At 41.2% G+C, this 27634-nt stretch overlaps 1 protein-coding gene and 1 non-coding gene across 3 annotated transcripts in view; both read left to right on the top strand.

Annotated features, from left to right (window-relative positions):
- Positions 1-27634, top strand: part of LOC120057195 (vascular endothelial zinc finger 1-like) — a 50935-nt gene that overhangs the window by 14571 nt on the left and 8730 nt on the right. For both annotated transcript variants that reach the window (XM_039005681.1, XM_039005680.1), the window contains exon 2: positions 19550-20304. In XM_039005681.1, the coding sequence (XP_038861609.1) occupies positions 19550-20304 (755 nt within the window). The remainder of the gene's footprint in view (positions 1-19549; positions 20305-27634) is intronic.
- On the top strand, positions 13197-13272 carry trnaa-ugc. Its single transcript has one exon. It is a non-coding gene; the product is annotated as a tRNA-Ala (tRNA).

Here is a 27634-nt window from a genome sequence, read left to right as displayed (position 1 = left end):
TTATTTGTTTAATGTTAGACTCTTTAAAGCAATTTGAGTTGTCAGTGTGCTGCATTGCAATATTTTCTTAATTCACGGCATGGTTTCTTTTTAGCCAAATGATGAAAAGACATGCAGACAATTTAATTAATGCAGGAAAAGAGAAATGATAGCCTACTGTCTGTAGTCGTAAAAACAATTATGCTAAATAAATTGATATTATTTTGTTGGGTAATGGATCGGCTCTCGGAACTCATTAAGAGGTGGCTTTGATCTTCAATATAATCATTCAGAAGGTTAAACCCATAGGTTTTAGGCTGTGTGGCGGAGAGTGACACGGGCACTGGAGATGTTGGGTCTGGGCAGGTGGGTCTGGGCAGGTGGGGTGTGTTTTTTTGTCTAAAAAGACTAAATAAAATCTTACAGAAAATGTAAGGAAAAATGACAAGCTTGCAACACGCATTATGAATAGGATTTATTTGATTTTGTTTACATTCTTCATTGTAACCACAATGTCACAAATAATTGAACACATACAACATGAGCAGAGGAAGTTGTTCAACATTTCAAAAAATGTATTTCTTTTTTTTACCCCCTTTTTTCTCCCCAATTTCGATCTTGTCTCATCGCTGAAACTCCCCAACGGGCTCAGGAGAAGAAGGTCGAGTCATGCTTCCTCTGAAGAAATACATGGCCAGCCAAACCGCACATCTTCACACCCGCCCGCTTAACCCGGAAGCCAGCCGCACCAATGTGTCGGAGGAAACACCGTTAAACTGACGACCGAGGTCCACGGACCGCCACAAGGAGTCGCTAGATGAGCCAACTATAAAACCCTCCTCTAACCCGGATGATACTGGGTCAATTGTGCGCCGCCCTATGGGACTCCCGATCACGGCCGGTTGCGACACAACCCGGGAACGAACCTGGGTCTGTAGTGTAGCCTCTAGCACTGTTGCAGTGTCTTAGACCGCTGCGCCACTCGGGAGGCCCTAAAAACATTTCTTTATGAAAGACTATCAGAAAGAATATTGGTACTTATTTATTTTGACCCAAAGCCACGAATGAGTGAGTCACATACCAAACAATATAGGCAAAATGACTAAACAGGCATTGACAACTCACACAACTGAAAATTCCTTTGGGAACTTGTATTTACTAAGCAGTCCTATGGTCAAGAACGAGATGACACAGGAATGCGCAATTTAAACAGGCTCATCGATAATAGTTTTAGACAAAGTACAATAGACAGAATTCAACACGATAAACTAACAACAATTGCTACAGTGACTCAAGGCTCAATGTATAGGCATCCCGCCATCCCGGGGATGATAAAATGTGTAATGAGCTGTTCAAAACCGACTCTGCTAGTTCTGGGACGATAGATACAAAATTCATACAAAGCCTGTAATTAAAAAGCCACGGTCACAAAAGGCTCTTCACATTATAAGTGCAGGAATCGCACATCGCAGTTGGCTATAGGTGCGGATGTTAAAAAAATGCAACTGGCAGGAAAACACGTTCTCAAAGTGCACCGTTCTCCCAAAGCCCACCGCCACCTCAAATGCGAGTGGTTTCATGTGATTAAGATACCAATATTTGTGAGAGAGAGAAAAGGGAAGACCTAACAACTAGCATGGGTTGTTAATATGATTAGGATTTTGTGTTTGCTTCTGGACATCGAAAATAAAGTTTATTTGAAAACCAACAGAACCAGAGAAAATGCTGGTTTCAGTGGCGTAATGTTAATGAGAAAATGTTCAGCCTATGGTCAGATTTTGGTTAGGCTACTTTGAAACCAGGTAAAACTTATTTATTTTGATCAAAAGCCACCAATGAGTGAGTCACTCAGCTTTATGCTGACAAATATAGCTTTATGTTGTGAAATAGGCCAAGCCTAAACACATATTAAATAGCCTAAATAAACTAGTACATTTCATAAATGAAGTAGCTCAGGTCTTGAAAATATGGGCAACCTTTTCCCCTCCCTATCCTCACTGGACTCTTTCATTCAGTTTCTTCTTCACATCAGCAAAGAAGGACTCTGTGTTTCAGAAACTCACTTCATATAGAGCGTCTGTCACTCTTTCACACTGGTAAATAAAGCCAGTTTTTTATTAAGAATGATTTCTTTGTTTTTAGGGGGAGAGAAACCAAAAGCCCACTGTGCCTATTTTTCGAAAATCGTCAGTCCACATGTCAAGTGTAATTGCGCCATTGTATTTACCCAAGTTCTCTTTAAACTCCAGGACCACCCGCACATTTTTATTTTGCCTCATGTAGGACTCTAGTGCCAGAGAAGAGACTTTTGGACTGAAACATTCACACCTCCATTAATTTATGAAAAGGGAGTCAATTTCTGACAGTTTAGACTACCAATAGATCAGCATTCTAACTCTTGTGATAGTGTGGTGCAATGACAGAATGATGCAATTTGCCACGATCTACCACAAACGGTCGCGGCATAAGCTCAAAACCTTTAATTGATGAACCACTGAATATTACTGACCAAATAATGGTTTTATAACAATGTACAGGAACTTTGTCTAGCAAATTCACTGAAATAGCAACTTAACCTGTCTAGGACTGGGAAACCCTTCGCCAACAGCCAATAAAATTGCAGGGCGCCAAATACAAATCAACAGAAATCTCAAATCAAATTTCTCAAACATACAAGTATTAGGCACCATTTTAAAGATACAATTCTCATTAATCCAGCCACAGTGTCTGATTAAAAAAAATAAAAAAATGCTTTACAGCGAAAGCTCCACAAACGATTATGTTAGGTCACCACCAAGTCACAGATAAACCCAGCCATTTTTCCCGCCAAAGAGAGGAGTCACAAAAAGCACAAATAAAGAAAAATAATCACTAACCTTTGATCTTCATCAGATGACACTCATAGGACTTCATGTTACACAATAAATGTATGTTTTGTTCGGTAAAGTTCATATTTATATCCAAAAATCGTATTTTACATTGGCGTGTTACGTTCAGTAGTTCCAAAACATGCAGTGATATTGCAGAGAGCCACATGAATTCACAGGAATACTCATAATAAATGTTGATGAAAATACAGCTATTATACATAACTTTAGATACACTTCTCCTTAATGCAACCGCTGTGTCAGATTTAAAAAAAACTTTACGGAAAAAGCATAATCTGAGAACGGCGCTCAGAGCCCAAACCAGCCAGAGAAATAACCACCATGTTGGGTAGTCAACGTTATTCATAAGTAGTATAAAAAATATTCACTTATCTTCATCAGAATGCACTCCCAGGAATCGCAGTTCCACAATAAATGCTTGTTTTGTTCGATAATGTCCATCATTTATGTCCAATAGCTTCTTTTGTTAGGGCGTTTGGTAAACAATCCAAAAGCGCCATCTGGTCCATTCGGACGAAACGTTCAAAAAGATATATTACAGGTCGAAGAAACTTGTCAAACTAAGTATAGAATCAATCTTTAGGATGTTTTTATCATAAATGTTCAATATTGTTCCAACCGGAGAATTCTATTGTCTGTAGAAAAGCACTGGAACGAGAGAAACCTCTCAAGTGAAAGTGCGTGACTGAGAACGAGGCTGTAGGCAGACCCCTTACTCAAACATCTCCCATCCGGCCCCCCTTCACATGAGAAGCCTGAAACCACGTTCTAAAACGTGGTGACATCTAGGGGAAGCCGTAGGAAGTGAAAAAATACCCATATCCCGAAGTGTATTCGATTGGGGGGAGTTCAAAAACTACGAACCTCAGATTTTCCACTTCCTGTTTGGATTCTTTCTCAGGTTTTTGCCTGCCATATGAGTTCTGTTATACTCACAGACATGATTCAAACAGTTTTAGAAACTTCAGAGTGTTTACTATCCAATACTACTAATAATATGCATATATTAGCATCTGGGGCTGAGTAGGAGGCAGTTCACTCTGGGCACGCAATTCACCCAAAAGTGAAAATGCTGCCCCCTATCCCAAACAAGTTAAGCAAAATGCATCGGGAGAGGAAGACAATGTTGGTAATTTCCGGTTTCTGGGGTTTATCGTCCCAGCTCTAGTACAGTACACAGTAGTTTCGCGGTATACCGGTACCTTGGTAATATCACGATACTGAAACGTCATACTGATACCAACATTTTAGAATATCGTAGTACAGTTTCATATGATTCTACCGACATTTTCAACCCTACCGCTCTAAAGAACCTGCTGGTGCCTGTTATAAAATGTTTAGTCAGTTTGTTTATAAATTCAGTTGAATTGAAGCAACAGCTACCAGTCTCTTGTATGCACAGGTACAATATCCACTTCACTTTTATACTCGCATCAGGTGTAGCAGCTGTAATCAGCCAGCCGCATCCCCTACCAGCCCTCACTCACCTGCTTCCCCCCCGTCCGCTCTTCATGCGCGTCTATTCCTCATCAGTAAAAAAAATAATTGTATTTTAGCTGGGATGCAGAACCAGACGCTGATGAGTCTTCTGTTGGTAGGTTTGTACATTGGAGCAGCCCGTGAAGCGAGCTATGTTGATGTATTGTATCATTGCATCACCTGTTATAACCAAGAGCACAGACCATTCTGAGTAGACTTTGAGTTCACTGTCATGCAGCCTCAGTGTCAGATAGGGAAAATGGAGCGCCGCTTCGCCACAGCCATGCTTGCAGCTTTACAGTAAAGACAACGACTTCTCTAGTCCAAACGGTTAAAAACATATGACCCATATGACCAAATATGTTTTTTTCTCTTTCTATTGGGAGTAGCGCGCATTTTATACTGAACAAAAATATAAACCTAACATGCAACAATTTCAGATTTTACTGAGTTACAGTTCATATAAGGAAATCAGTCAATTGAAATAAATAAATTGGTCCCTAATCTATGGATCTCACATGACTGGGCAGGGGTACAGCCATGGGTGGGCCTTGGAGGGCATAGGCCTACCCACTGGGGAGCCAGGCCCAGTCTGGTTGTCTGTGGTTGTGAGGCCAGTTGGATGTACTGCCAAATTCTCTAAAACTATGTTGGCGGCAGCTTATGGTAGAGAAATTAACCTTCAATTATCTGGCGATAGCTCTGTTGGACAAACCTGCAGTCAGCATGCCAATTCTGTTTGGTGCTAACGTTTTAAGTTGGGAGCAGTGTGTGTATGCATGTTTGAGAGAGACTCTGTGTTAACTGAAGTGTAAAGAAGGTTTCATGCAGTGTTTTCCTCTTACTGACACAATGACATGCATGTCATTATGCATTTACAGTGCATTCGGAAAGTATTATCCCCTTAACTCTTTCCACATTTTGCAACGTTACAGCCTTATCCTAAAATGGATTAAATTGTTTTTTTCTCATCAATTTCGACACAATACCCCATAATGACAAAGCAAAACAGGTTTTTAGAAATGTTTGCAAATGTATTATAATTTTTGAAATATCACATTTACATAAGTTTTCAGACCCTTTACTCTGTACTTTGTTGAAGCACCTTTGGCAGCGATTACAGCCTCGAGTCTTCTTGGATATGACGCTACAAGCTTGGCATATCTGTATTTGGAGCGTTTCTCCCATTCTTCTCTGCAGATCCTCTCAAGCTCTGTCAGGTTGGATGGGGAGCGTTGCTGCACAGCTATTTTTAGTTCTTTCCAGAGATGTTAGATCGGGTTCAAGTCCGGGCTCTGGCTGGGCAACTCAAGGACATTCAGAGACTTGTCCCGAAGCCACTCCTGCGTTGTCTTGGCTGTGTGCTTAGGGTCGTTGTCCTGTTGGAAGGTGAACCTTCACCCCAGTCTGAGGTCTTGAGCGCTCTGGAGTAGGTTTTCGTCAAGGATCTCTGTACTTTTCTCCATTCCTCTTTCCCTCGGTCCTTACTAGTCTCCCAGTCCCTGCCATTGAAAAACATCCCCACAGCATGTTGCCACCACCATGATTCACCGTAGGCATGATGCCAGGTTTCCTCTAGGCGTGAAGCTTGGCATACAGGCCAGAGAATATTGTTTCTCATGGTCTAAATCCTTTAGGTGCCTTTTGGTATACTCCAAGTAGGCTGTCATGTGCCTTTTTACGGAGGGGCTGCCGTCTGGCCACTCTACCATAAAGGCCTGATTGGAGTGCTGCAGAGATGGTTGTCCTTCTTGAAGGTTCTCCCATCTCCACAGAGGAACTCTGGAGCTCTGTCAGAGTGACCATAGGGTTCTTAGTCACCTCCCTGACCAAGGACCTTCTCCCCGATTTGCTCAGTTTTGCCGGGTGCCAGCTATAGGAAGAGTATTGGTGGTACCAAACGTCTTCCATTTCTAAGAATGATGGAGGCCTCTGTGTTCTCGGGGACCTTCAATGTTGCAGAAATGTTTTAGTGCCATTCCCCAGACCTATGCCTCGACACAATCCTGTCTCGGAGATCTACGGACAATTCCTTAGACCTCGTGGCTTTGTTTTTGCTCTGACATGCACTGTCAACTGTGGGACCTTATATAGCCTTTCCAAATCATTTCAATCAATTGAATTTAGCACCGGAGGACTCCAAGTTGTAGAAACATCTCAAGGATGAACAATTGAAACAAGATGCACTTGAGCTCAATTTCAAGTCTCATAGAAAACGGTCTGAATACTTATGCAAATAAGTCGTTTCTTATTTTTAAATGTGCAAACATTTCTAAACACCTGTTTTCAGTTTGTCATTATGGGGTATTGTGTGTAGATTGAGTTTTTTAAACATTTAATCAATTTTCGAATAAGGCTGTAACAAAATGTGGAAAAAGAGAAGGGGTTCTGAATACTTTCAAATACACTGTTTTCCTTCCTCCCATTCCTGAGCAAATCAGCCATTCGATGCAGCATTCTCTTATACAGTGAACAGTGTGATGTTAAATTCAGTGTGTTGTATTATGTAGAATTGTGAATTTCAGTGATGTTTTTAGAGAACGGTAACAAGTGTCCGGGGGAGGGCACGAACAGGATGCTAGGCCACTTTTTTTTTTTTCTCCCCTTGGTATCGCGATACTACTTGGTATCATGATACTTGGCCTGGTATCGTCTGTAAAATGTTGTTATTGTGAGAACACTAGAGCACACTAGAGTTGAGAACACTAAAATTTACTGTACTGAACTCTACTTTACTGTGCTGGACTGTACTCTATTTTGCTGTACTTTGTTGTCCAAACTTGTAAAACAGACGTCTATGATTGGTACAGATTTGGTCCGGACCAACCAAATTTAGTATTTTTGTGGGGCAGAACTCATTAAAATAATACCCCAGTGTGTAGAATAATACCCAAATATGCAAAGGAGGATAGTGCATATGTGTTAGAGGTCGACCGATTATGATTTTTCAATACCGATACTGATTATTGGAGGACAAAAAAAGCCGATACCGATTAATCGGCCGATTTATTTAAAAAAAATACACATTTTTGTAATAATGACAATTGCAACAATACTGAATGAACAATGAACACTTATTTTAACTTAATATAATACATAAATACACACACGCACACAGCTCTGAAGTGACAATGATACTGAAGAGTCTGCTTAGGAGACAAATACTCTCAACTGTTTGAGTTTAAGTTACCTGTGATGAATGTTGAAAACAAAAACTTTAATTTCTATATGCAGGAAATCCTATTTTAATAATGGGCATGGTAAGAATTGACAACCAAAGTGCAAGTCATAATTACCATGACACCTAGCAAAATCTGAAAAGCGGTTCCTTCATTTATTCCATAGGATATTTTTAGATTCACTTAAAATAAGGTCTGTGTTTCGTGTAGGCTTACATCACCGTGCCAATTTTATAACTGTGTAGATATCCATAGGACAAGGTAACTCTGATCAATATTGGCTAAATATAAGCGAAGATAAAAAAAATTGTAGAGTGGATTTATGAAAATATGTTGACAAACGTTACCTTATCCTAGTGAGATTTACACGGGTATCAAAACGTCGAGGCGGTTTAAGCCTGCACGAAACACAGACCTTATTTGAAGTAGACCAAGACATTCTCTATGGAAGACATGAACGGTAAAATAACGAAGGAACCCCTTTCAAGTTCAGAAGTTATTACAGGAATTATAACGCGTCGACTATTTCTCTCTAAACCATATACCTTTGACTAATCCGGAAACTATCACCTCGAAAACAAAACGTTTATTCCGTTCCGTATTTTATCTAACGGGTGGCATCCATGAGTCTAAATATTCCTGTTACATTGCACAACCTTCAATGTTGTCATAATTACGTAAAGTTCTGGCAAATTAGTTCGCAAAGAGCCAGGCGGCCCAAACTGTTGCATATACCCTGACTCTGCGTGCAATGAACGCAAGAGAAATGACACAATTTCACCTGGTTAATATTGCCTGCTAACCTGGATTTCTTTTAGCTAAATATGCAGCTTTAAAAATATATACTTGTGTATTGATTTTAAGAAAGGCATTGATGTTTATGGTTAAGTACACATTGGAGCAATGACAGTCATTGATTGTTTTTTATAAGATAAGTTTAATGCTAGCTAGCAACTTACCTTAGCTTACTGCATTCGCTAACAGGCAGGCTCCTCATGGAGTGCAATGTAATCAATGCAAGATTGGATCCCCCGAGCTGACAAGGTTAAAAATCTGTCGTTCTGCCCCTAAACGAGGCAGAACGTTCCTAGGCCGTCATTGAAAATAAGAATGTGTTCTTAACTGACTTGCCTAGTTAAATAAAGATTAAATAAAGGTGTAAAAAAAAAAGAAACGGCAAATCGGCGCCCAAAAATACAGATTTCCGATTGTTATGAAAACTTGGAATCGGCCCCGATTTTAATCGGCCATTCCGATTAATCGGCCGACCTCTAATATGTGTACCTATTACATCACCATGAAGAGAATGATATCCATAATTATGCATTTCTGTGTAGTACAGAACAGGAATCCATGATGAAATTCCTTTTAACGCAATTCTGTTACCGGGTGGAAGTCCACTTCACTTACTGTAGTTCAATAACCAATTCTTTCTGCAGACATTGACTCTTAATTCAAAGCAGATATTCTACAGAATTTTAGGAAAACGTGGACACAGCATTTCTACGTGTTTTTTGTTGTTGTTTTAACTAACTTTACTTCTGCACAGTTTTTTCAGTAAATGTGTTTTTGTACATTTTTAAAAGTAGTCCTTGTGCATAGTGTTGTATGGTTTGTTAAATGTTGAAATCAAGTTTTTTTTGTTTTGCATACATTTTATGTGAAAAATAGGAGTGCCTGCGCAATTCCGTTGCCGTGGAATTGCCTGTAGACCCGAATCTGGCCTCTGAAGCTGTTGAATGATTGATTACAGTCAAGTGGTAGGCAAGCCTAAAGGCCAATTTATGCTTGATCCGAAAATGTGATCGGAGGCCTCGTGTGGAGTGTGTGTGACACAAGCGGAGCCCTCGTATGGAGTGTGTGTGACACAAGCGGAGCCCTCGTATGGAGTGTGTGTGACACAAGCGGAGGCCTCGTATGGAGTGTGTGTGACACAAGCGGAGGCCTCGTGTGGAGTGTGTGTGACACAAGCGGAGCCCTCGTATGGAGTGTGTGTGACACAAGCGGAGCCCTCGTATGGAGTGTGTGTGACACCAAGCAGAGCCTTTTAAATGTGTTTAAACACATGTTTAATTGTTGTCCATGATCTTGCACACACAGTGCTGACACAGTCAGTGAATCCCCAGTCACATCCGTTTCTTCAAAACATGCCCCTGTCTGGTTCTGGTGCAGTGTGTCTGTGTTCCGCTGAAGTGTAGTGCAAAGGCCTGATCTAGATTTTAGAGAGCTGTTTAGTAGGCTTGGGCGGTATACTGTATACCGGGGTATTTGAAAATAGCCACTGGATGTTTTCTTTTAGCTTCTTCCAAAATCAAGCTTCGCTTGGTAACAGTAGAGAATCCCCTCCTGGATCAAGAGCCTTGCTGTCTAATATTTGTGTGTGCAGAAGACTGTGAGTAGCAATTTTGAGTTCCTTGTATGACTTTATAAGCTGGGATGTCGTCTGTTCTGAAAATAGTTTAGGTCAGACTGTGTAAAATGTTTGCTATGTGCTCGTTAGCATTTAGTTAGCATTCTCAATGGGATTTTACATGTACTTGTTAGCATTATTAACCTTTGGATTACAGAGGCTGTGTGGTTAGAAAATAGTGTTCAGTGGCGATATTACTGAATATCCTGGTATGACAATCTGGATACCGCCCAAGCCTACTGTTTAGTCTGCACTGAAGCTGAGGAGACAGGCAGACAGACTAGGTATTCCAGCGCTGCGTGTGATTTTATTTATTAATGTCAGTCGACGTGGGTAGCTTCCAGCTTTGACGTCACTAACCTTTTCCCACAGCGGGGGACCTCTGCCTGCTGTGCAGTACAACCATGTGCTCTTATAACTGAACTGCCTTATTTTAGCAGCAGCAGCACATTAAGGCCCCTCCCCTCTCCGCCAGCTCTTTTCTATTTGGGCTGCTTTGGGTGGTGGCTGGACGTGGCGGTTCTCTATTCGGGTGGCGGGTTTCCTCTGTGTGTTTGTTGCAATGTGACAGAGATTCATCGCTGTGATTAGATGGGAGGCTTCCTGTGGCACTCACTTTTACCTGGTGTCTCTCCTCTGCTTCCTGAAGGGTGGCTAAGGAAACGAGGCTTGTGGCTCGACCTGCGCATCTCCAAAGCCACGCAGTCACCCCACTGAGAGGTTCTCGCTCCAACCCTAATCTATAGCACCTGATTCTAATAATTAGCTGGTTGATAAACTGAATCAGGTTAGTTACAACTCGGGTTGGAGTGAAAATCTACATGAGGGTAGTTCGTTAGCCCTGGTCTAACGGACACCGGTTTCTTATTCATTTATTAATTTGAACTTTCCTGTCAGTTCTTCAATAGTTTAATGTTTTGAGGAGCACTTTTGTAATGAATTCCATTGTAACTGGTACTTGACCCACCAAAAAGTACCATAAATAAAATAAAAAAATCCAACATAATTCCTCTTGGATCACTAAGATTAGGATCTGTATTTATCTATTTCATAATTATTATGTTTATTGATCAGATATTATGCATTTTTACCTCTTTTCCACTACTACCAGTGCAAAAATTCCAAAAAAGTTAAACAAATCCATTTCAAATGTTAAAAAATATTGCTAATGTAAAGGCCTGAGTTAAACATAACACTGATAAGAATACATGTAAAATGACATTAAAATGTTTCATTACCAGAACACAAACTTTTCTGATTATAGTTGTTTTTGTCATCACTTCATGTTATTTTTATGTACACATATTTGGATAAAGAACAAAAGACACACCACAGATTAAGCCAAAATTACCAAACTATGCATTTTATTTTTCTGAATATTTCCTTAATATTGGTGCATTCTGGGTAATGGTGAGCAGGTTTCGGAGATGAGACTGCATGTTTTGGACTGTTGCGTAGTTTTTCATTGAAAAACTGTACTGAGCTCTATTAGAGATTCAGTAACCCAATAGATCAAACTGTTATTTGTTAATCCCAAATTACTCTCATAATTCTAAAATCACGGATCTTAATGCTATTGACTAAAATACCCCTTATTTTAGCATAAGTATAAGTACTGTAATTACATATGTATTTTCAAAAGTCAAATGTGGATTTAAGCTTAAAAAGTTACTTTTTTTGTTGGAAAAGGTCATTTCTCCAAGGTCTTAATAACGGGTAGTATTGGTGTATTAGGATGTGGATATGTGTGGGTCTAAGGTATTTTAGATGTATTTCTAAATTGAATGGAAACCTTTGGGCAAATGGCATAACATGACATGCCTATAAAGACCAAGACTGTCTTGGGAAATCAAACAACAGTATAGCTAAGTGCTAAAACAGGTACACATGTCACAATGAGGGATATCCTCCTTTAAGAGGTGGGGTTTCTCTTTGCTGAAACAAATTCCAGATTGTGGCTTTAAGTAAATTAAAATGGTGTTTATACACCCATATTTTGACAACTTTTACTTAATCAAATAACTGATGTTTAACAAAAATCTATACAATAGGTGTAAGCAGCACAGCACACCCATTGACTATACATTAGAATTTACTTATTCTCATTACCGAAAAGGACCTAAAAATTATGCAGTAATGAGAAATGTGTTTTCAGTAAAGAGAGGCCCTTAACTTAATCTGCAAGTAGTAGGAGACAGCCAATGAGTCAGCAAACAATTGACTACATCACTAAAGCCCATTCATGTCTAGGCCTGTGGTGGTCATGAAATTGTCAGCCGGTTATTGTCATGCAAAAGTCTACCGATCTCCCTGTAATTGATCGATAATTAGCATAAACATGTGTAGCATCTCCAGGCCTCCTCATACAAATCAAATCAAACTTTATTCGTCACATGCAACAAGTGTAGATCTTACCGTGAAATCCTTACTTACAAGCCCTGAACCAACAATGCAGTTCAGTAAAGAGTTAAAATATTTACCAAATAAATGAAAGTAAAAAAATAAATAACAATAACGAGGTTATATACAGGGGATACCGGTACCGAGTCAATGTGCGGAGGTACAGGTTAGTGGAGGTAACTTGTACATGTAGGTAGGGGTGAAGTGACTATGCATAGATAATAAACAGCGAGTAGCAGCTGTGTAAAAACAAATGGGGTCGATGTAAATAGTCCGGGTGGCCATTTGATTAATTGTTAAGCAGCCTTATGGCTTGGGGGTAGAAGCTGTTGAGGAGCCTTTTGGTCCTAGACTTGGCGCTCCGGTACCGCTTGCCGTGCGGTAGCAGAGAGAACAGTCTATGACTTGGGTGACTGGAGTCTTTGACAATTTTTGGGGCTTTCCTCTGACATTGCCTAGTATATAGGTCCTGTATGACATGAAACTTGGCCCCAGTGATGTACTGTGCCGTACACCCAGTGATGTACAAGCCGCTGATGCACGGCTTTGGAAAATCTACATTTTTAAAAGGTCTAATAAATCTATGTAGTATACACCATCAAATCAAAGTTTATTTGTCACGTGCGCCGAATACAACAGTGAAATGCTTACTTACAGGCTCTAACCAATAGTGCAAAAAAGGTATTAGGTGAACAATAGGTAAGTAAAGTAAAGATACACACACTATTTATTTAGTCGGGTCGAAAGAAACGTATGAAGAAAATGTATTTCAGAAGAATAGGCTTGTTAATTTAGCTGACAAGATATGCTTATGTCTCATGCCATTATTTAAAATATGATTTTATAGTAAGAAGAATATAGGGCCCCGTGTGGCTCAGTTGGTAGAGCATGGCGCTTGCAACGCCAGGGTTGTGGGTTCGATTCCCACGGGGGGCCAGTACAAAAAAAGTGTGAATGTATGTACTTGTAAGTCGCTCTGGATAAGAGCGTCTGCTAAATGACTTAAATGTAAATGTAATATAATATAACTTAGCTGAATAAAATAGAAAGGATATTTTTTCCATTACAGAACGAGTGCATACGAAGAAGGCTATGTGTAATGTAAAAAGTGACCTTTTGAAATGGTTATTTTATGCTAGCTTTAGAGTTATTTGTGAACTTTAGTTGTGAATGATACAAACCTTAGAATGTCTTAGAAATCAACACATATATGGGCTGCATGATGTGACTGTAGGCTATTGACGATTTTGAGAAAGTAGCAAAAAACCTTGTGCTCTGTTCCTTGCCTCAGGCTTCACAGTCGTTCTCTCATCAAGTGATCATATTTTCACGCATCAGACTATTCTCAAATGAATTTAATCTTTACTAATATGTAAAATTAGTTTTGTTTTAGAGTGGCCCATTTATCAAATGGGCAGGGGGAAAAATACATGTCATCTGTATGCATTCGAGTAGCGAATGGAGGCCACGTTTTCCCGCCGGTCCGTTTGTAGGCTACATAACTTTTTATAGCAGAGCATGTGCTTCATATGAGCAGCTGAGAAATACATTTAAGAACACTTAATTCACGCCAAGCATCAACCGCTGTTTGAGGAGCATGCTCTCGCTGCCAGACAGGTGATGTTCCTGTTTGAGGAGCATGCTCTCGCTGCCAGACAGGTGATGTTCCTGTTTGAGGAGCATGCTCTCGCTGCCAGACAGGTGATATTCCTGTTTGAGGAGCATGCTCTCGCTGCCCGACCTTCAATGCTGCAGAAATGTTTTGGTACCCGTACCCAGATCTGTGCCTCGACACAATCCTGTCTCGGAGTTCTACGGATAATTCCTTCAACCTGATGGCTTGGTTTTTGCTCTGACATGCACTGTCAACTGTGGGACCTTATATAGACAGTGGTGTGCCTTTCCAAGTCATGTCCAATCAATTGCATTTACAACAGGTAGACTCCAATCAAGCTGTAGAAACATCTCAAGGATGATCAATCGAAATCGTATGCACCTGAGCTCAATTTTGAATCTCATAGCAAAGGGTCTGAATACTTATGTAAATACGTTTTTAAAGAATATTTTTTTCATAAATAAATGTGAAAGCATTTCTAAAATCCTGCTTTGTCATTATGGGGTATTGAAGATTTTTTTATTATATTTAATCAATTTTAGAATAAGGCTGTAACGTAACATAATGTGGAAAAGGGGAAGGGGTCTGAATACTTTCCGAGTGTACTGTACGTTCTCTCCTGGACTCATGGATAGAAAGTCTGGAGCGTAACATAAGGTAACCAGTCCATCCAGTATGCATCATAATACAGTCCACACTCAAAAGGTGATTACTAGAGTTTGTTTAATTTTGGAGTATAGGCTAGACCAATTATGTACCAAAGACAACTTAAATCTGTTTTTGCATGTTTTCCAGCTGTGTGTAATATGCGGTAGGCTATATATTGTATAACAGCACAATCATCATTTTTAATTCAGGCTTTTCTTTCTGGCTTGGGCTCATAAGCCTATGCATAAGCTCTAATATGCTATAGGTGTTTTTGAATTCATCACATTAGAAAGCACTGTCCATTTTGTTGTGTTAGGCTTTGAAACAACATCCACAACCATGTTTTACACTGTTTCACCCTGCTGTGGAACTTCTGGTCATTGATCATCACAGTGAGGTACATTTTAAAAGTAAGAGATGCCTACTGTTTTGATGATAAGTGTATGCTGTGCTTTTCAATTGTGATATCAATGCAAACAAAGTGGTTAGAGGAACAACAGAGCCCGGAGTACCAGGCCATTAGGACCTGATAGTAGTTAGCAAGTTGGGTAATACCAAAGCATGTCCAAAGTGCATAAAAGGAGATTACCATGTCACATGGAATTTTACTGCGGTCATGACTCATGACAGCCGGTGTGGCAGTAATATGGTCACTGCAACAGCCCTATGCATGCCTCCATGTTGGTAAGTTAATGGAGGGTTTTTTGTCGTTTTCGCTAATGAGAAGGTCAAGTGTCGTGAAGGGGTTGTTTGAGAATACAATCCTTATTCTGAAGTCATAGCCTGTAAGTGAAGAAATTAAATGAATTTGTGCTCCTCCAAGGACTACTTCTTTAGATCAGGGGTTCTTAAACATTTTCAGTCTGGGACCCAAATGAGAATTCTGTGAAAATATGCAACTATACATAAATATCAGTACATTTCATTGCCCTTATGCCTGAAACAAATAACAATTAAATATCCACATAAATATGTTTATTTTCCCCCATTAAAACTCTTACATATCTGTCTAGGTTGGAACTATTACTGTTAAAATATAATAATTCCAGTTCAGAATGAAATTATTTAACTGATTAATTGCATAACACAGATGTGGACCAGAAAACACACACACAGTCCTAATGAGAGCATGTCTATTCTGGGCTCTGTTTTTGACAGTGTAACACTGAGGTTATGCTCAGCCTTGAAACTGTTTCTGTACTTATTATTTAAACTGGATCAGAACATCTACTGCGTTCAGTCAGGCAGGAGACCGCTTCCTGCTGTAGATGAACAACCCAGAACTGTGTGTGTGTTTGCCTCAAAAAGCATCTTGCTTCAATCAGTTTTATTCCAGTTCAGAATAACAATTATTATTGTATTTTAACAGCAACAGTTCCAACCTAGACTTGTTTCCAATGATAATTTCTACAGTAAGATGTACAGTGGGCCTGATCATTTTTCATCTTCATCTGTACTGTTACTTAGGGTTGTACTATCAGTAGCTAGCTTGCTTTGGCGAATGTTAGCGATTAGCTGTGTACAAGGCCAGGGGATTGTTTGATAAACTCACATCTACTACTGTGAGTGTTAGTTAGTACTCCCTTATTTCTGCTTATCACCTGTTATAAAATGACAATGCCTTGCTAGCTGACTGACTTGTCCACTGTCAAAGCACTGTTTCCTGAAGTATTCTGCCCTGTTCTGAAAGAACTTCCTGGGTTTACCATCATGGTGTGGATGTTTGGTCAGGACTTGTCATTTATTAATTTGTTCGTTATGAGAGACTCTTCACTGCACAAAACACACTGTGGGTGCTCCTCGTTATACGTTTGTATGAAAGAGAAATTCATCACTATATTTTTCGGTTCATGACAATTGAGCTCCGTCCGAACTTGTGGCTAGCATGAGTCCATTTCTAGACAGAGGTGAGTGATGGCGAGTGAGGATGCGTAGTCATTGGCAGACAGCGCATCATCTGCTGCTGAACGACAGCGCTGCATCGTGTGTGTTGCAGAGTGATCTTCAAGAAAACTGCTGTAAACCGCGAAGCACACGGGCAACTCCCTCTCACTCACGCAGCTGGCAAACTGAGCAGAGGCCGCTGCTAAACAGACAGCGCAGATGCACTTGGCCAGTAGCCATTGCACGGATTGAGGGAGACAATGCCATCCTGTCTGATGTTCAGACTGCTTGAAGATGTAAGAGAAGAAATCCGTACTGCCCTTCCCCCCTTCACTGTTGCTCCAAGCAGAGGAAACTGCAGTTCTGAAATGCATCAAAAGTGTGAAGACTTCTGCCTTAAGCCCATACACACCCAGAGTACATGTTGGACAGTAATTATGCTGTCTCGCCACCTTGGCCTGGATGAGGGCAAGGTTCTTGGCAGTCTGGCGACGTACACTTCCAAGCAAGGGCTTTGGAATGGAGATGCAATATGGCAGTCGTGCCAACATATCTCATCAGCCACCTGGTGGAAGGGACTTTGTGGATCTGAGGCTCTTTCCCCTGTTGCCTCCATCATCCTCCAAATCCCACCAACATCAGCCGCCTCAGAGCGCAACTGGTCTTTGTTTGGGAACACACACCAAAGCACACAACAGGCTGACCAATACAAGGGTTGAAAAATTGGTGGCCATCTGGGTGAATTTGAGGCTTTTTGAGCCTGATAACGAGCCATCCTCAACAAGGTTGGAAAGTAACAGTGAAGATGAGGCCTCAGTCTGATGTTCAAGAGGTGGACATTGAGGAGGTCCAGGGAGAAGACAACCAAAGCTTTAGTTTCTAGACTATAATTTTTCAGATGTATGTTGAAATCTTTTTTGGGAGATGCGATGGATCATTGGGGATCATTCAATATTCCCTTTTGTTGTTCAATGACATCATCCCATGTGACGAGTCAAATCGTTGAATTAAAGTTAAATTCGTAACAATTGTTTTTCTATTGGAAGGATTTAATCATTTGTAATTGTCTACTTATCATAAGGTAAAATGTTTCTGTTTCCATATGATATGGTAAATACATTTAAATTTACATTTAAGTCATTTAGCAGACGCTCTTATCGAGAGCGACGAAATATATCCAATGCAAAAAACATCTACATTTTAAAATTGTATAAATATTAATGTGCATATATTCCCGTTAATTCCCACGGAAAGTGTCCACCTCTGAATATTCCCCAAAATGTGCAGCCCTAATGAAGGGTGAATAAAACATTATTTAAAAAATGATTGGAGTTTTTATAGCAAGTGTTACCGTAATGAGAAACATTTCCACAGTGTTTTCATGTAATACGTATTATAATTTAATGTAGACTTCAACTAGTATCCAATTTTTATGATTTAAGGACAAACACCATGTATTTTATTCATAAGTTTTGTTTTTGTTTATAAAATGACCTGAATTGAATGAGAATTTGGGGGTGAAAATGTACACAATTCAGGTGAAACTAGACTGTATTTTAAATAAGACACTGTGCTATAAACTAGGCATCTTACTCTTCAGATTGATTGTTAATAGTTGCAGATGCATCATGGTTTTCTAACTCCATTTGCTACTGCCATGGTTAGAATCACCCAGTATACCAGGGCCTTGGTCTGGCTGAGCTCATGCCCAGGTTGCTGCTGTGTTTTGGCAGGCTACTTTTACAGTCACATGAAGAGTGCACCATCATGGCGGGGGATCATTTTTCATATATGCTAGCAGGTTTGGATTCCACAGCAGTAGCAGCAGTAGGCTGTTAGTGTGCCTCCTCACTAATGACAGAGCCAGAGCCTATTTCTGTCCCTGTAAAACACCAACAGTCACTGACCCTGTTTTTTTTGCGTGATTCATCGAGTAGATGCCCCAGACATCAATACTGTGGCTTGGTACAAAGGTGATTCTTTATAAGGGACTTGGATGTCAATAGAGCACAGTAGCAACTACGTGCAGTAAAGGACTTTGGCAAATGATATTCCTAGTTGCTGTGGTTTTAGACTGGAGACCAGGGTTGTTGTGGCGACTATCTGGGTGAATGTTTTCAGATCTTCCAGTACATTTCCTCCCGTTGTATTTGCTGCAATGTTCAGCTGACTGAAGTCCCTCTTGCATGTCATTAGTCATTCAGCAGAGTGGCGGTAGTGCTGACTGCTGTGTTCTGTGGTCTACTGCGATGCCACATGCGCCAAGAAGGACTGTCTATTTTGGTGTTGCTTCCGATGCAATGGCTTTTGCCTCGCAATCACACCCGCAGCCAGCCACGCTTTAACTCTCCAACTCTCTAAAGCCTCACTTCAGTGGAGGAGCTGTGAACTAACTCAAAGGGCACAAGCTCTCAGGGTGAAATTGAAGAACCACCACACAGAGACAGTGTTCAATCTCCATGTGTTGTGCAAACTCATGTAGCTTCTAGGCCCAAGCTATGGCTGAGGTGGATGAGTCACCAAAGCAAAGCCTCCCCAGCAGCACTGGAGCATTTTCAGATGTGGCCTTTGAATGGCATTGAGATTAAGCTGTTCCTAATAGTTGTTGCATGTGAATGGCTTCCAGATTAGGCTATTCCCAGTAGGCCATCTAAGCCAGTAACACAACACAAAGAGAGCCTAATGCTAAATTAATTTCCTCCCAAACTATTTTCCCCACCACAAGAGCGGTTATATAAAGGAGGAATGTGAAGATGTAGGCTAATCTCCAAAAAGTGTCGTGTTACATAAAGGAGAAAGGCAGAGCTACAAGGATGTGAAGTGAATGTGACTGTATTGAGTAACACAAATAAAACCTGAACTTTCAGTGAGCTATCTCTTACAGCTAGCCTGTAGCAGACAGCAAGAATGGCTCATGGTAGTTTCAACCTGTAATTCTACCCTGTCCGTTCCAACAGGGAGGCCACCTGCTACACGTTCAGGCTACTGGTAATACTGTAATATTGTTTTGATTGAAAATTGAAATGTGTTCTGTGTTTCACCTTGCTCTGATGTGATGTCTCTACAGCAGGCCAATGAAGCCCTCCACCACCAGCACCAGGTGGCCCATAACAGCCTGCTGCCGCTGCTCAATTCTGGGAACGAGCTAGTGGACCAGAAACCTGTTATGCCCATCCTCCTGGACCAGAAACCCCCCGCCAGCGCCGCCGAGCTCCTCAAAGACAACGTGGCCTGCGGGACTGGCAGCGGCAGGGGACCCATGCCCGTGGTGAAGAAGGAGCACAAGAGCAAGACACCCTTCATCTGCGGCTACTGCAACAAGGCCTTCCGTGACAGCTACCATCTGCGGCGCCACGAATCCTGCCACACGGGCGTCAAGATGGTGTCCCGGCCCAAGAAGACAGCTCAGACAGCCCCCACCATGGTGCCTCTCATCTCTACCCTGCCCAGGGAGAATAGTGGGCAGCCCTCCTACATATCAACCATCGCAGGCATCCTCACCACGGCCACCCCCTCTGTCTCTTCAGCCTCCAGCATCATGTCTCCAGCCTCTATGATCAATGTACCCCAGCAGAGCCAGCCCAAAAAGCCTGCCAAGCCAGTGAAGAAGAACCACGGCTGTGAGATGTGTGGCAAGGCCTTCCGAGACGTCTACCATCTGAACCGTCACAAGCTGTCCCACTCGGACGAGAAGCCCTACGAGTGCCCCATCTGCCAGCAGCGCTTCAAGAGGAAGGACCGCATGACCTACCACGTGCGCTCTCACGACGGTGGAGTCCACAAGCCCTATGTCTGTTCTGTGTGTGGGAAAGGCTTCTCAAGGTAGGCCCCAGGCCCAGTCATGCACATTCACAACCACTCGCTAGCTGCCATACATTTCAAGTAAAAGTGCTTGCTATTTATTACAAAGTTAACTAATTCAGATCATGTAGGTACACGGTTGTTAGTCTACACATTCTATATAGTGTTGAGAGTGTATAACCATCAGTTGTTCAATGTGACATTAACGTGGTGCACGTCCCATTTGGCTGCTGCCCTCACAGATTTATAGTAGCGTTGAATGGTCTTGACTCAGTGCCTTTGTGGTCCCCAGCATGTTTAAACAGTCACGCTTTAGAGAGTAGTTCAACTCCAGTGTCCAAGAGTTCCCCCCTGTGAGGACAGGCATGCAGGCAGAGAGGAGTGAGCAGGGGGAGGGGAAAGGCGGCTTTAATTTGTGCGTCATGCTGTGGTTCCCGCCAGCTCATCACCCCTTCCCCAGGGAATGCCATTTAAAACAGACCTAGGAGGCAGGAGCCTGAGATTTCCTCTTACACACACACACACACAGCAGATCCCATTCTGCTCCTGTGCTGCTGCTTAACCTCACTAGGGTATGTAGCGTCCCACCTCGTCAACAGCCAGTGAAACTGCAGGGCGCCAAATTCAAAACAACAGAAATCCCATAATTAAAATTCCTCAAACATACAAGTATTTTACACCATTTTAAAGATACACTTGTTGTAAATCCAGCCACAGTGTCCGATTTCAAAAAAGCTTTACGACGAAAGCACACCAAACGATTGTTAGGTCAGAGCCAAGTCACAGATAAACACAGCCATTTTTCCAGCCAAAGAGAGGAGTCACAAAAAGCAGAAATAGAGAAAATTAATCACTAACCTTTGATCTTCATCAGATGACACTCATAGGACTTCATGTTACACAATACATGTATGTTTTGTTCGGTAAAGTTCATATTTATATCCAAAAACCTCAGTTTACATTGGCGCGTTATGTTCAATAGTTCCAAAACATCCGGTGATTTTGCAGAGAGCCACATCAATTTACGGAAATACTTATAATAAACATTGCTAAAAGATACAACTGTTATGCATGGAATTTTAGATCCACTTCTCCTTAATGCAACCGCTGTGTCAGATTTTTTTTAAAAGAGTCCAGCGCTCAGACACAAAACCAAGCCATACAGATATCCGCCATGTTGTGGAGTCAACAGAAGCCAGAAATAGCATTATAAATATTAATTTACCTTTGATGATCTTCATCGGAATGCACTCCCAGGAATCCTAGTTCCACAATAAATGTTTGATTTGTTTGATAAAGTTCATCATTTATGTCCAAATACCTCCTTTTTGTTTAGACAAAAAGTCATATTACAGTTCATAGAAACATGTCAAACGAAGTATAGAATCAATCTTTAGGATGTTTTTATCATAAATCTTCAATGTTCCAACCGGAAAATTCCTTTGTCTTCAGAAATGCAATGGAACGCAAGCTAACTCTCACGTGAACACGCGTGGTCAGCTCATGCCACTCTGGCAGACCTCTGACTCATTCCGCTTCCATTCCCCCATCCTTCACAGTAGAAGCATCAAACAAGGTTCTAAAGACTGTTGACATCTAGTGGAAGCCTTAGGAAGTGCAATATGACCCCACAGACACTGTATATTTGATAGGCAATGACTTGAAAAACTACAAACCTCAGATTTCCCACTTCCTGGTTGGATTTTTTCTCAGGTTTTTGCCTGCCATATGAGTTCTGTTATACTCACAGACATCATTCAAACAGTTTTAGAAACTTCAGAGTGTTTTCTATCCAAATCTACTAAATATATGCATATTCATATTCTATAATTTGGGCAGGCTTTTCATCCAAAATTCCGAATGCTGCCCCCTACCCTAGTGAAGTTAAGGCCGCTACACACTTTACGCAAACGCAGCGACGGGTGTCGTTTTCTATAGTTCTACGTACTTTTGTGCGCTCAAAATGTATACCATGCTCCATCACTCTGTTTGCGTAGGGTGTTTAGTGCCCTTTACAGGGCCCAGTTTGTTTTAAGTCTAGCCCACCTGGAATGACTGTTCATTCCGGTCTTTCCAGGCATAGCCAACAGTGGCCTTGTAAGATTTCCTCTTTCAACATTTACTGCAAATCCACTCACTACTTCCAGCTATGCGTCACTAGTAATCTGTGGGCATGAGTAATGGCAAATTGACATCGCTTTCCAAGAAGCAAAGGGCTTCTCTTACAGCTTGTTTAAAACAGTACTGTAGCAATGAGGTTTGTGCAGTAGGCTACAGTATAGGCCCAATACATTATCGCCGCATATTGGCTTTGCTTTAATTGCCCTGTTTGTTTGCTGGGCTGATGGTGTCTGCATTTGATGGTCAGTGTAAGGAAAGAGCAGCAGACTGAGGGTCCGCCTCTCAACGTTCCTGCGCTCTCCCTTTCCACCGCTGACACTGACCAAAAAGGGACACTGTCTTCCAGCTGATGGCGCAACTCATGTCGCGCAGCATTATTTCTGCCTCATGCACAAATTCATGTTAGTTCATGAACAGAGAAAGTGAAATATTCCTCGACTATAAAAGAATTTACGCAAATCGATAAACTTTCCTGCTCATTCATTCATTACAGCTGTAGTGTTGGTTGTAGTGTGAGTGGAACTAGGAAGAATGTGCATTTTATTGCATTGTGTTTAATAAAAAGTGCTGACTGTGCTGAGCAAGAACTTAAACATGACCTCACTCATAAAAACAGCAGTTCTTTGCTGTATTCATTGAGTCTCTCCAATCAGATAATTAAAAACAAATCTGTGTCGATTTTGCTTTATCTTTCTTTTACGCCTGCTATGTTACTGCAAACACGGTAATCTGAGTCATCCGATTGGCCAGCGGTAGACCTATAGTGCACTTGATTTGCTCTCTGGGCCCGCTGGGAAGGCAGATGAACCACATGAAATGGTTCAAAATGGGAACACTGCCTACCCGGTGTGCATTGCAACTGAATTGGGTTATCGGGTACATTATTAATCATATACAACAAATTAGATTTTTCTCTACAATATTATAACCTTAATGTGCTTTTACTTAACTGATTAAATTAGGGGGGGGGAAATGTTTTATTGGATTTCTGTTAAAACGCTAAGAAAAAGTAATAATATTCCATGTGAATTCACAATGCAGATGGTCTGTCATGCTTCCTGCGGAGAGAGAAAATGTTATAATTTATGATGCTGCTGCACTTGCTTTTCACGAGAGGGGCGCATGTAGCTTTTTGTTGTCGTCCAATCACAAGTCATCAAACCAGCACTAGGCTACAGTAATAGAGCTAGAGGCTCTGTGGCAAGTTAAGATGCTCACATACCTTCGACCTTCTCTTGAAAAAACCTTTGCTTAAGAAATTAGTGGCAATAGTACGGTTTGTCGCTCTTGAGACACCGTAGCCAGTATACATTTCCGCAAAATTAAAACTCAAATCGGTCATTCATTTTGACGTTTTTAACAAGGAAATCTTAGTTGTGCAATTTTACATCTAACTAGGATGTTTGGTGCAGTATTTCTCAAGTATTTTTTTTGTTGCATGAAAACGATTTGTCTATCGTTGAATGAAAACAGACTTTATTGAAGAATCCCTGCTTTTGAGCAATCACCGACTAAGGGGTGTAGACTTAGGCTTCCGAACTTGGGCTTGCCTCAGGGAAAAAAATGTTGGCACGAACAGACTTTAAAAAGAAAAATCCCCGAAGGCCAAAACGTCATAATATATTCAAACTTTTGAAAACTGTTTTGGGTGGGAAGCATGCCTTTAGGAGATATCTAGGCTAATCAATGGAAGATGTAATTAAAATTATAGAACTAAAAGTTAAATGAGAAGAACAGGCTACAACATCAAGAGCCAACAGGTAAGCTGCTACTTAATAATACGAATGGAGTTGAAAGGGGGAAAAGCGCTGTTATGTCTCAATTAGCCTAGCTAACATTAGCTAGCTAGCTTAACTAACTTTTCGCGGTTTGAAGACCGGTACTATTTAATCAGATGAGATGATAAATAACTAGCAATAAAATAGTCTACCAGCGCGAGTCGACTTGATTTGCTATCTCTCTCCCCCTTCCTGCTCCCCTCGTCACTCAAACACACCGCACGGCCCCTCGCCGCTGCCTGCAGGAGCGCTGCTCTCATAGTAGTATTGAATACAGCTCCGGTTAATAGGGTTGGGCGGTATCCATATCATCATACCATCCTTCTCTCATACCGGTATATATGGTATTACCGGCTTAGTGCACAAGGGGTGCCAAAAAACTTGCACAAAAAAACATTGGGTGTCTATTACCAGAATGCTGACAAAATTAACACAGGTAATGGCGAATTTCAATGGAGGATGCTAGCTAAATATGCTAACGAGCACAAACGAAAATAAACAAATTGCAAAGACAGGCAATCCAACTCATGAAGTTATACATGTATAAGTAGGAGCTACTGAATGGCATTTTTGGTGAGTTTGGACATTTTACAAGTGAATGTGAACGAGAGACATTGTGCAAATGAACAATGTTTTGAGACATACTTGTCTGAAGGAATCACAGTACTGGCTCCGAAGCAGCATGTGTAGGCTACATGTTGTGTCTGTAGAGTTGCTAGGGCAACTGGCCTGCCTGCTCTGAGAACAGGACGAGAGCAGAAACTCAAGGAAATCAAGATGGTGGCAGCTGTACAAATAACTCATCCAGAGGGCTTTGACTTCTCAAACACGGCAGAAAGCTAACACAATATGATGCCCCGTCACCTTATTAATTCAGCCACTTACTTAGATCAACTAGCAAGCTAAATTTAGGTGTGTGTATTTCACACAGGAAAACAAAAAATGTATTTCACCTTTATTTAACCAGGTAGGCCAGTTGAGAACAAGTTCTCATTTACAACTGCAAACTGGCCAAGATAAAGCAAAGCAGTGCCACAAAAACAACAGAGTTACACATAAACAAATATACAGTCAATAACAGTAGAGAAATCTACGTACAGTGTGTGCAAATGTAGAAGAGTAAGGATGTAAGGCAATAAATCGGCCACAGAGGCAAAATAATTACAATTTAGCATTAACACTGGAGTAATAGACGTGCAGATGATGATGTGCAAGTAGAGATACTGGGGTGCAAAAGAGCAAGAGGATAAGTAACAATATGGGAATGAGGTAGTTGGGTGTGCTATTTACAGATTGGCTGTGTACAGTGATTGGTAAGCTGCTCTGACAGCTGATGCTTAAAGTTAGAGAGGAAGATATGACTCCAGCTTCAGTGATTTTTGCAATTTTTCCAGTCATTGGCAGCAGAGAACTGGAAGGAAAGGCAGCCAAAGGAAGTGTTGGCTTTGGGGATGACCAGTGAAATATACCTGCTGGAGCGTGTGCTACGGGTGGGTGTTGCTATTGTGACCAGTGAGCTGAGAAGGCAGGGCTTTACCTAGAAAAGACTTATAGATGACCTGTAGCCAGTGGGTTTGGCGACGAATATGAAGTGAGGGCCAGCCAACAAGAGCATACAGGTCGCAGTGGTGGGTAGTATATGGGGTGTTGGTGACAAAACAGATGGCACTGTGATAAACTATATCCAGTTTGCTGAGTAGAGTGTTGTAGGCTATTTTGTAAATGACATCGCCAAAGTCAATGATTGGTAGGATAGTCAGTTTTACAAGGGTATGTTTGGAGGCTTTGTTGCGAAATAGGAAGCCGATTCTTGATTTAATTTTGGATTGGAGATGTTTAATGTGAGTCTGGAAGGAGAGTTTACAGTCTAACCAGACACTTAGAATATGTGGACAACTACAAATACCTAAGTCAGAACCGTCCAGAGTAGTGATGCTAGTCGGGCGGGTGCGGGCAGCGATCGGTTGAAGAGCATGCATTTAGTTTTACTAGCATTTAAGAGCAGTTGGAGGCCACGGAAGGAGTGTTGTATGGCTTTGAAGCTCGTTTGTTAGTTACCGAAAGTAAGACGCAAAAACTAAACTTAAGAATGGGAAGCATAGAAATAGCGCACATAGAACAGATCTACCACTTCTTAGACTTGCTTTCAAAAGTGACAGCTCTATAACATACATTTCTATGTGAATTTGGTCAGATCACCCAAAAAGTTATATATTGCAGCTTTAAATGTTTTAACATTGAAACGTTAACACCCCTAGATTAAATAAGACATTTGTTTGTTGTGACCATTGCTAATTTAAACTGCTCAGCTCTTAGTTGTATCTCCTCCATTTTTCGATGTTGGGAGTTGGTAACATTTGGAGGTGTTTCCATGCTTTGGACCAATCAAAATCAACTTTTCATCAACAGATCCGTGGTATTGTATTCCTCTAACCCAGGTCAATCAACGTTGCTGGGTCGTTTCTATGGCGGTTTAAAGGGGGAGACTCATATATATATATATATATATATATATATATACCATGAAAACTGGAACAGATTGTCTTCGGGGAGGGTAGATATTTAAACTCCGTCTGTTAGCTTTGTAAATTAATATATAGACCCAATTTTGTTTTGTAGTCAGCAGATTTAATTTAGAAAAAAACCCAATCACACACTAACCTGCAGCCACTAGCTAGTTTGTAAGTTGACATTTGAAGTTAGCGCCGTTCTGCGCAGTGACACGTTTATTTTGAGCAGCGTCCACTTTTTGACCATGGCCGTAATGACATTGTATTCACTCTAATCATGCTAAATTCTGAGTAAATTGTAACTTGTTAACCATATATGGTAGACATAGGGTCTTAACTATTGTTTTTCCAATGCAATTCTCTGTTGACTGAACATTTCTTTATGAACATTGAATGAAATAATAATTTTATGGGTTGGGTGAACACCCTACATTATACTGTCTGTCCAAACTGTAATCTTAGAGCTGGGCAGGGAAGAACCCGGCTTGGTTCCAACACAGTGACGCAGAGGTTTATCGGCACATTGAAAAGTGAGGCCGGCCAGCAGAATAACGTAACGATGAGTCACTGTCAGACAGCCAGCCAGGTCTGCAGGCGCTCCCTCTCTCTTCTTGCTCCCCTCTCCCTCTTCTCTCTGTGTGTTTGTGTGTGGAAGCTGCTGTCCACCTCGGTTAACAGTGAAAAGAAGAGAAGTCATTCTGGTTCACAGCACTCCTCAAAAGATTCCACTTGACTCATCTCCGTTGTAACAAAACCACTACCAGTGTGAAACTGTCTCGCTTTGGCCCAGCTGTTAGTTTTGGAGTTCTCCACACCATTCCTTATGACAGTGATGAAATGATTTAGCTCTTAGCCTGTCTGCTGTTGTCCAGGTTTTCAGTTAATCTAATGGGAGCTGCGATGAGTGGGATGTGTGAACAGTGGAGTCTCACTGGAAAGGTC

This window comes from Salvelinus namaycush, chromosome 12, assembly GCF_016432855.1.
Source record: "Salvelinus namaycush isolate Seneca chromosome 12, SaNama_1.0, whole genome shotgun sequence".
NCBI lineage: Eukaryota > Metazoa > Chordata > Actinopteri > Salmoniformes > Salmonidae > Salvelinus > Salvelinus namaycush.
Note: the sequence above shows the minus strand (reverse complement) of the source record. Positions and strands in the feature narration are given on the sequence as shown.